The sequence below is a fragment of the Panulirus ornatus genome, chromosome 24, assembly GCF_036320965.1.
Source record: "Panulirus ornatus isolate Po-2019 chromosome 24, ASM3632096v1, whole genome shotgun sequence".
Classification (NCBI taxonomy): domain Eukaryota; kingdom Metazoa; phylum Arthropoda; class Malacostraca; order Decapoda; family Palinuridae; genus Panulirus; species Panulirus ornatus.
This window is the reverse complement of record NC_092247.1, coordinates 13,076,499-13,087,866: the sequence shown is the minus strand read 5'-3', so window position 1 is coordinate 13,087,866 and position 11,368 is coordinate 13,076,499. Positions and strand designations below refer to the sequence as shown.

Genomic DNA, 11,368 nt, shown 5'->3' with positions numbered 1-11,368 from the left:
AGCTAGGAAAAGACTACAAAGGCCACATTCGTTCACACTCGGTCTCTAGGTGTCATGTGTAATGCACCGAGACCACATCTCCCTTTCCACATCCAGTCCCCACAAAACTTTCCATGGCTTACCCCAGACGCTTCACATGCCCTGATTCGATTCACTAACGGCACGTCGACCCCGGTATACCACATTGTTTCAATTCGCTCTATTCCTTGCACGCCTTTCACCTTCCTGCATGTTCAGGCCCCGATCGCTCAACATCTTTTTCACTCCATCCCTGCACATTCAATTTGGTCTCTCACTTCTCGTTCCCTCTACCTCAGACACATTTATCCTCTTTGTCAATCTTTTCTCGCTCATTTTCTCCATGTGACCAAACCATTTCAATACACCCTCTTCTGCTCTCAACCACACTTTTTATTACCACACATGTCTCTTACCCTTTCATTACTTACTTGATCAAACCACCCCACACCACATATTGTCCTCAAACATTTCATTTCCAACACATCAACCCTTCTCTGCACAACCCTATATATAGCTGGAACCACTAATCCTTCAAACATAGCCATTTTTGCTCTCCGAGATAACGTTCTCGCCTTCCACACATTCTTCAACGCTCCCAGAATATTCACCCCCTCCTCCACCCTGTGACTCACTTCCGCTTCCATGGTTCCATCCGCTGCTAAATCCACTCCCAGATACCTGAAACACTTCACTTCCTCCAGTTTTTCTGCATTCAAACTTACCTCCCAATTAACCTGTCCCTCAACCCTACTGAACCTAATAACCTTGCTCTTATTCACTTTTACTCTCAGCTTTCTTCTTTCACACACTTTACCAAACTCAGTCACCAGCTTCTGCAGTTTCTCTCCCGAATCAGCCACCTCTGCTGTATCATCAGCGAACAACAACTGACTTCCCAAGCCCTCTCATCCTCAACCAGAGTGCATACTTGCACCTCTCTCCAAAACTCTTGTTAACCCCATCCATAAACAAATCAAACAACCATGGAGACATCACGCACCCCTGCCGCAAACCGACATTCACAGAGAACCAATCACTTTCCCCTCTTACTACTCTTACACATGCCTTACATCCTTGATGAAAACTTGTCACTGCTTCTAGCAACTTACTTCCCGCACCCTATACTCTTAATATCTTCCACAGAGCATCTATATCAACTCTGTCATATGCCTTCTCCAGATCCAGAAATGGTACATACAAATCCATCTGTTTTTTAAAGTATTTCTCGCGTACATTCTTCCAAGTAAACACCTGATCCACACATCCTCTACCACTTCTGAAACCAAACTGCTCTTCCCCAGTCTGATGTTCTGTTCATGCCTTCACCCTCTCAATCAACACCCTCCCATATAATTTCCCAGGAATACTCAACAAACTTATACCTCTGTAATTTGAACACAACTCTGTCCTCTTAGCCTTTGTACAATGACACTATGCATGCATTCTGCCAGTCCTCAGGCACTTCACCATGAACCATACATAAACTTAATATCCTTACCAACCAGTCAAGAACATAGTCACCCCCTTTTTTTAATAAATTCCACAGCAATACCATCCAAACCCGCCGCCTTGCCGGCTTTCATCTTCCGCAAAGCTTTCACTGTGTCTTCTCTGTTTACCAAGTTTACCAAACTATTCTCCATGACCCTCTCACTTCGCACACCACCTCGACCAAAACACCCTGTATCTGCCACTCTATCGTGAAACACGTTCAACAAACCCTGAAAATACTCACTCGATCTCCTCACTTTACCACTAATTGTTATTGCCTTCTCATTAGTCCCCTTCACCGATGATCCCATTTGTTCTCGTCTTACGCACTTTATTTATCTCCCTCCAAAACATCTTTTTATTCTCCCAAAAATCTAATGATACTCTCTCATTTGCCCTCTTTTTCACCTCTTGCACCTTTCTCTTGACCTCCTGCCTCTTTCTTTTATACATCTCCCAGTCATGTCCACTACTTCCCTGCACAAATCGTCCAAATGCCTCTCTCTTTTCTTTAACTAACAATCTTTCTTCTTCGTCCCACCACTCTCTACCCTTTCTAATCTGTCCACCTACCACTTTTCTCATGCCACAGGCATCTTTTGCGCAAGCCATCACTGTTTCCCTAACTACATCCCATTCCTCCCCATTCCCCTTTCGTCATTTGCTCTCACCTTTTTCCATTCTGTACTTAGTCTCTCCTGGTTCTTCCTCACACAAGTCTCGTTTCCAAGTCACTTACTCTCACCACTCTCTTCACCCCAACATTCTCGCTTCTTTTCTGAATACCTCTACAAATCTTCACCTTTGCCTCCACAAGATAATGATCAGACATCCCTCCAATTGCCCCTCTCAGCACATTAACATCCAAAAGTGTCTCTTTCACGCGCCTATCAATTAACACGTAATCCAGTAATGATCTCTTACTTTTATATGTATACTTATGTATATCTCTCTTTTCAAACCAGGTATTCCCAATCACCAGTCGTTTTTCGGTGCACAAATCTACAAACTCCTCACCGTTTCCATTTACAACACTGAACACCCCATGTATACCAATTATTCCCTCAACTGCCACATTACTCACCTCTCATTGAAATCACCCGTCACTATAACCCGGTCTCGTGCATATATATATATATATATATATATAAGAGGATATATGTGTCGGAGGTGGAGGGAACGAGGAGAAGAGGGAGACCAAATTGGAGGTGGAAAGATGGAGTGAAAAAGATTTTGTGTGATCGGGGCCTGAACATGCAGGAGGGTGTAAGGAGGGCAAGGAATAGAGTGAATTGGAGCGATGTGGTATACAGGGGTTGACGTGCTGTCAGTGGAGTGAATCAAGGCATGTGAAGCGTCTGGGGTAAACCATGGAAAGCTGTGTAGGTATGTATATTTGCGTGTGTGGACGTGTGTATGTACATGTGTATGGGGGGGGGGGGGGGCCATTTCTTTCGTCTGTTTCCTTGCGCTACCTCGCAAACGCGGGAGACAGCGACAAAGTATAAAAAAAAAAAAAAAATATATATATATATATATTTCTCCCCTGGGGATAGGGGAGAAAGAATACTTCCCACGTATTCCCTGCGTGTCGTAGAAGGCGACTAAAAGGGAAGGGAGCGGGGGGCTGGAAATCCTCCTCTCTCAGTTTTTTTTTAATTTTCCAAAAGAAGGAACAGAGAAGGGGGCCAGGTGAGGATGTTCCCTCAAAGGTCCAGTCCTCTGTTCTTAACGCTACCTTGCTAACGCGGGAAATGGCGAATAGTATGAAAAAAAAAAAAAAAAAAAAAATATATATATATATATATATATATATATATATTTCCTGGGGATAGGGGAGAAAGAATACTTCCCACGTATTCCCTGCGTGTCGTAGAAGGCGACTAAAAGGGAAGGGAGCGGGGGGCTGGAAATCCTCCCCTCTCGTTTTTTTTTTTTTTTTTTTTTTTTCTTAGTTTTCCAAAAGAAGGAACAGAGAAGAGGTCCAGGTGAGGATATTCCCTCAAAGGCCCAGTCCTCTGTTCTTGACGCTACCTCGCTATCGCGGGAAATGGCGAATAGTATGAAAAAAATATATATATATATATATATATATATATATATATATATATATATATATATATATATATATATATATATATATATATACCGAACTCCGTCTCCTCGAGGTTGCACAGCGGGTGAAAAGTCACCTCGACGAGATTGTATCATCGTTAATTTCACTCAAGCAGCGTAGCCTTCAAGAAGAGTCCTTGAGTAACACCAGGGCTCCCTTATAGAAGGGTGATTATAGATAATGTATTATGTATAAAACGGTCTTATATTTTCATTATTACCCAAACTAATCGTAGCATATTATGGTCTCGTTCAGTCAGTTATACAGACACTGTTCACATTATCTTCCCATGTTCGCTAACCAACTTCATTTCTCTGTGGTAGTGCCCTTGGCTAACGGGGAACCGTTTGTTGACCGGGGAGAGTGCATGGGTCTGGAGGGCTCGACTATCCCTCCGTACAGCCTAGCCAGCATGAACTGCTCCACAACCGCCCACTTCATCTGTATGGTCGACCCAGGTGAGCTCAAGTGTCTAAGAACACATTCAGGGAGTCATGAATTCATATTTAATGTCGTAGTTACACTGAATGTCCTTATAAGCGGAGCTCTGATTTGAATTCTTTTAAGACTTTTTTTGATAGACGCAAAATGATATTTGAAGCGTTTACGACGCTACTACATGCTGGACTGAATACGCAACAGGCATTTTGGCTGAAGCACAGACAGCATCCTTCAAGATCTGTATATCAAAATACAATATTCCACGAAATACGTTATATAACAGAGGGATGCTTTCCTGTATAATGTATACATATACTGTATAATGTATCGGAAATATGTATTCGTGGAAGATCTAGGGAGATACTTACATACATATTTATTGTGCACGATACATATTTCTTTAAGTAAATAGTTCCACTACTTGTTGATAAGCTCCCTCACTTATGACACTTTCCTCTTTCCACTACCCTTGGCAGAGGCGCCCAAGTGTCCCTACAGCTACATACTCTACCAGGGCAGCTGCTACATGCTAGTGAAACCTAAATCTCCCGTCACCTTCCCAGAGGCTGAGGTATGTCACGAATCATCTCTGTCTTTTGCCTTCTACGACACTCGCTTTCCCCACAGGTCAAGTGAGTTCTGCATTCACACGGTCACTGTCGCCAAGGCTGAGTTTGTGCTTATCTATTTGTACTGTACGAGGAGGGGGTTTTGCATCTCTTGAACCCATTCAACCGTCAACTTCTTCACACCATTTTCTTTTTTTAACAAGTTTTTTGCTTAATTTCATATAATGTTTTCTGGATTCTATTTTCTACATCTTTCGTACAACGGCTCATTTATTGACTTAATGGTTGTGATCAGGTCACGCCTTACTCTTCTGTTTTCCACACTGGGCAAAGTTAAGGCCTCTAGCTTTTTCCTATAATTCATCTCTCTTAATTCTGGTACCTCCTTTGCTACCTTCTCTGTCATCTCTTTGTGCTTCTTTCGATGCGATGACCAGACTTGAGTACAGCCTATTCTTGTTTTGGCCTTATGTAGGACGTAACTAGCTTTGCGAAAATTTCCTTACCCATGAACTTAAAAGCAATTCTAATAGTTGTTAGCAAGCAATTGATCTCTGTAACAGTCGTCATCAGGCGAGACGCGGCCGATAGGAAGGTGACGATGTCATCTCTCAGGTCTCTCTCACACACAGATTCCTACAGGTTGTTTTCCTGATAGAAGATATTCATATGGAGGTCTTCTTTGGCAGTGACCAATTCTCATTGAATTCATTTGGGTTGAATTTCATCAGCCAATTGTCAGACCAACTTCAGAGACTGCCTAGGTCCCTTGTAAGTGAAGTTCAGCCCTCTTCTTTCATCACTTTCATCATCTGCAAATACATTCAGGTATTAGGCTAATCCTTCTGGTAGGTCATCCACATGGATCAAGAAGAGTAATGGCCCCAGTGAAAAACCCTGCGGCCCTTTTCGAGATGGGGCTCCTCTTTTGTTCTCTTCTACTGAAATAATCTGCCCATTGAAGGAATCTCCCCTTGTTCCAGTTTGGTGATCAGTCTTAACCATCTTCCTATGCAAGCAGTGTCAAACGCTTTCTGACAGTCCAGATACAAGCAATTGCCATCCTTTTATTTTATCTAAAACAGAGCTTGTTCTCTCTTAGGTGTCCGAAAGGCTCATTACACGTGATCATCTAAAACATGTGTTGTTTCTCATCCAGGTAATTTCTTCTCTACAGTGAGTTATCCATTTGCTTTCTGATTATTATCTTTAAAAGCTAATACTCGTCTTGGAGAAGGGTATAGTTCAGTGCTTCTTCTCCATCTTGTTATTTATATTGCATTTATTCTTTTCCACTCCCTTGGTCTACTTTTCCCCGTGGTATCTTCGAATAGCATTTCCAATGATTTATCATGTGTATCTGCACATACCTTGAGCACATATGATGAACCTTCCTAAGTTAACGTCTTCTCTCGGTATTTCAACACTTTCTAATACCCCTTCCCTGTTCCACCTTCCCGGTGACAGTTCGATTGTGTGAACTCTTTTGCTCTGGTCGTGGATTTTTCTCGCATATCTTTACAGCATCCTCTGCAACGCCTCAGCCTGATTAATTGTTCTTGAACTGACAATTCACTCCCAAAAATAAACAGAAAAGTTTTATATTTTCTGCTGCCTTGTCCACAATATTCTCCTCAAAGTTTCTTTGTTCCTCCTTTCGTGTCCTGTGTTCGCTTCTTGCTCTCTTATACCTTGCAAATGGCTGGAGCGTCGCCTATAACTTCGTTACGGTACATCCCGAAGCTCCTATTCTTTTTGACTTTCGTTGAATCGCTCCTCACTCTTTCTTAACCTTTCCTCCTTACCTGAGGCTCGAGGTACGGTACCGCTGTCCCAACTCCTCCGTAGTAAATACCGCAAAATCTTTCACCACAATACCCTGGTTGTCTCCTACTCTCCTCAATTCCCCAGTTCATGTAACCACTGAAACTATTGAGTTTTGTGAAGCTTTCACGCTTATACATCTCCTTTATATCTTGTCTCGTCTCTGTTCTCTTAACATCCTTATTTACCAAATGATTCACTTTAGCATTGCATTATCATCATATGCAGTTATTGTATCATACGTGATATACTCAGTTTCTATGTGTGAGGATGAGATATATAGTAATGTAGGTGTGTCAGTCACTCCGATCCGGGTATGTTTACTGACATGCTAGAGTTGGAAATTCTTTGCTATATATACTCTGAGAACTTGTCTCTACGACCCTATACATCCATAAGAATCTAAATTCCCCCCCCCCCCCCTGAGCGCCCCAGTCTGTCTCCTGATAGTTGAAATCCATTGTTTTTTTTTTTTTTGTCAATTATTACTTGCCTGTGTCTGAGAAACGCTGCTTTATGTCCCATTCTGAGTGTTCCTTGACTGCTATCAAATTTTCGTCCTTATTCATGTTTTCTTTACGTTCTTTCCCGAGTGTGTGTTTCATACCATACGTCTCTCCGTGTCCAGGTGCTGTGTGCACAGGAGCACGGTCGTCTGGCTTTAGAGAGCAGCGTGTTGACGGCCAGTTTCTTCACCTCCTGGGCTGACTTGCTCGACGCCTCCACCACCTGGGCTGGTCTCTCTCGCACTGCCTCTGGCTGGCTCAGCAGGTGAGTCCAGAGGCGTCAAGTGCGAAACAGTTAGAACGACTCCACCAGCCAGCGATGATGCCGCTGTAGGATGCTATGATGCTAGAGAATTTGGCCAAGAGGCTGCTACAAGAATAGGCTTACTAGAGGTAGCCATTCATATAGGGGATGATCTAGAATCATCAAATGCCACCTGATAATTCTAGCAATCCCTTCTCTTTCCTAGCGTATTTATCTATCTGGATATGTACTGACGAGTCCGTACTTCATGAATAGATTGTCTCCGAAATTCAAAGATAGGTGAGGCAAAAGAATTTTTCTTATCACTTCACTCCGATGAATCTTGTTAAAAGACTCTGTGATACAGTTGTGCACAGTGGTAGCGTTCGCAGTCATATACAGATAAGGAACTCACTCACTTATTGTAATCATCCAAGGATGATTATAGAACACCCAGAGTGTAAGTTAGGTATAACAAGTGGGTAAATATTCACTTTCCTCGTGTCATATGGATTAATCGACTTACTGTATCCGATTATATAAATCGGATACGCAGAGAGAGGATCTCTCTCTATCTTGACACATCAGAAACACGCATTGATATTGGCGTATCTCTCGGCAACGAGACGTAGGAATCTAGATGATTATATAGGAGGGTCTCGTAGAGATGTGGAGAACCTTTAACGTCCATGTAAACAATGGTTTCTTTGAGGTCATGGGTTTCATAGGTCAGGTTCTCTGTAGTCGTGTAGGTCTGGTTCCAAATACTATGGCCCTTTATGCTCTTTAATAAATGAGACAGATTCTTCAAAGAGTTCCCTCACACAGTGAACACTAGCAGATAAGTTTCTGACCATCAGCTCCCGTCTCGCACCCCCCCTCACCTCACATAGCCGTCTCACACCCCCAACATCTCACATAGCCGTCTCGCACCCCCACACCTCACATAGCCGTCTCACACCCCCCTCCCCCTCCCCCACACCTCACATAGCCATCTCTTGACTACTCCGCCGAGACCAAAGTGGCCAGCGTTCGAGCAACCTGCAGACAACACATACCTGCTTATAGTGGCAGATCATCAATGAAGCTTCAGTAAGGAATGTCGAGTGGTACTGTTACATGAATACGTGAACCATTAGCAACTGTTACGTATCTCTGTTTAAGTAGGTCGATTCATTCACAAATCATTAGTTAGAGAAAAGACAAAATCAAGGAAGGCTTTGAAATCTGGGTAGAATGCGGGATTAGAACAGTTCAACCACTCAACCTAAACCACTCAACCAACCAAACCTTATCTCAACCAGCAGGATCAACCCTCGGACTACAAGAGGAAGGAACCTCCTCATAAATTTCGTTTTTCTTGTCTTCATAACAGTTTCAGTGACGTATCGTCTGTCAGAACGAAATCTCTGCCTGTCATTCACATGAAAGTTCGAAGAACACTGAGGCAATACACTGCTTCAGTGTATTTTGTTTTGAAAGAAATTTGCAACTCTGGTCACGATCACTGACGATTGATAATTGGAAAGGTAGAGTGAGCAGCCTGGACACTGACGAGCCGTCTCCCCGCGAATGTTTCGAATTCTTAAGAATGTGCACACACTACGAGGTCGAACATGTACGTGTGATTGCTTCCTCCAGCATATATTATCATAAGTTTTATATTCTAGGATTCTTTAAAACCAAATGAAAAAAGAAAATGGAGTAGCTAAGAGAGAGAGTGATAAAGAACAATGAAACGCTTAAAATAGATTTCAAAAATAGAGAAAAAGAATTATACATACCATAAGTCATCGTCTCGAAGTAATATTGAAACTAGATATGTATTTGGGTAAGAAGCCCACTGCCCGCCTCTGCTGAATCGTGAGGATTTCTTTTCGTACATCAGTTTAGATAATTGTAGGAACCTCGATAATTGTAAGGAAAGTCGATTGATCCACAGATAAAGTGGCACACTATGACATTTACGTATCACTTATAAGCGTATTAATCTCCCACCACAAGTGAGTCATGAGTTCAGATCTATGTTGTATGACGAGCCACTCTATGATGCTGTAGTGAGGACGAGGTCCATGTTGCTAGGGATGGTAAGGTCGAAGCCAAATATTCTTCTGAACCACCACTTCCCATCATCCCACGCAATTTGGCGATGGACGTTGACTGATGGGCTGTTACCACTCTGTAAAGCATGACTATGTTCACTTTACTCTTGTTCTACAGCGCTACTTTCAATAGTACCTTCGTGGATATGTGGGACGCCTCGCATCCACAGCCGGGGACGGACTGTGCTTACCGGAACGTGAGCAGCCCCGGTGTGTGGCTCTCCTCGCACTGCACACAGCCCAAGGACGCCTACATATGCCTGTACACGCCAGGTTCCAAGCTCCCCTACTGGGACCACTTCTGCCCAGAGAACTTCACGTCTCACATGGGCCGGTGTTTCATGTTCGTTGACGAGCCCAAAACCCACCATGAGGCGGAGGTGGGTCGCTGTGTCGAGTGGGTCACCTTACCAGGATTCGAGTGGGTCATTACACCATGACTGAAGTAGGTCACTGGGCTAGGACTAAGGTAGGTCACTGGGCTAGGATTAATGTAGGTCACTGGGCTAGGATTAATGTAGGTCACTGGGCTAGGACTAAGGTAGGTCACCATATCAGGGATAAAGTAGGTTACTATTCTAAGACTGAGGCACTTTTCCTATAGTAAGTCACTAAACTGGGCTTAAGTTGGTCACTTTACTGGGCTTAAATAGGTCACATTACCAGGGTTTAAGTAGGTCACTATACTGGGCTTGAGTAGCTCACTATACTAAGCTTACGTCGGTCACAGTAGCAGGGCTAAAGTAAGTTACTGTGCCAATGATGTGTGGGTCATTGTACAAGACCCACAAGAGTTACAATATCTGGGCAAAATGTCACTGTGGCAGGCCCAGGTAAGTCACCAAAGGACCAAATGGCTTAATATGCAAGTGTTCAGTGGGGTTTTACACCACATTGTGGTCAGTCAGTCTCTCTCAGAGCGGAACCTTAGTGTCTTCTGGGTCAAAACACGTGTAGTAAGTTGAGTTGGAAGTCTGGCCATGTCATTTGAGATGTAAGCTACCCTGATGAGGATCATACAGTCCTTGGCTATGGTGGCGTCTCCTTTAATCTGGTTCTTAAGGATCGGATCAAAGGCTAGGCTATCGTACATAATGCAAGGGGCCCGCACCATCGTGCCTACGGGTTTAAGAGGTTCATATATCATGAATGACGTGGAGCAGCGAGGCAGATGTGCTACTGTGACGGGTTAGTCCTTGTTGTACCGCGCTCCTTGTGCCATGGCTGGATGTATGACAAAGCTCTGTACTCTAATTACCACATACTGTACGTAATACACCACTATACTCTGATTACCACATACTGTACGTAATACACTACTATACTCTGATTACCACATACTGTACGTAATACACTACTATACTCTGATTACCACATACTGTACGTAATACACTACTATACTCTGATTACCACATACTGTACGTAATACACTACTATACTCTGATTACCACATACTGTACGTAATACACTACTATACTCTGATTACCACATACTTTATGTAATACACTACTATACTCTGATTACCACATACTGTACGTAATACACTACTATACTCTAATTACCACATACTGTACGTAATACACTACTATACTCTGATTACCACATACTGTACGTAATACACTACTATACTCTGATTACCACATACTTTATGTAATACACTACTATACTCTGATTACCACATACTTTATGTAATGCACTACTATACCCTGATTACCACATACTGTACGTAATACACTACTATACCCTGATTACCACATACTGTACGTAATACACTACTATACCCTGATTACCACATACTGTACGTAATACACTACTATACCCTGATTACCACATACTTTATGTAATGCACTACTATACTCTGATTACCACATACTTTATGTAATACACTACTATACCCTGATTACCACATACTGTACGTAATACACTACTATACCCTGATTACCACATACTTTATGTAATGCACTACTATACTCTGATTGCCACGTACTTTATGTACTTAACCCAAAAGTCTAAGCGGTGCATTTCTATCACTGTTCCTTTTGTTGTCTTAAAGT

The 11,368-nt window shown here is 42.7% G+C and overlaps 1 protein-coding gene across 1 annotated transcript in view; it reads left to right on the top strand.

Moving 5' to 3' along the window:
• Positions 1–11,368, top strand: part of LOC139757128 (uncharacterized) — a 57,778-nt gene that overhangs the window by 19,117 nt on the left and 27,293 nt on the right. The window contains exons 6-9 of the mRNA XM_071677229.1: positions 3,952–4,086; positions 4,546–4,640; positions 7,091–7,233; positions 9,433–9,694. Coding sequence (XP_071533330.1) covers positions 3,952–4,086; positions 4,546–4,640; positions 7,091–7,233; positions 9,433–9,694 — 635 coding nt within the window. The remainder of the gene's footprint in view (positions 1–3,951; positions 4,087–4,545; positions 4,641–7,090; positions 7,234–9,432; positions 9,695–11,368) is intronic.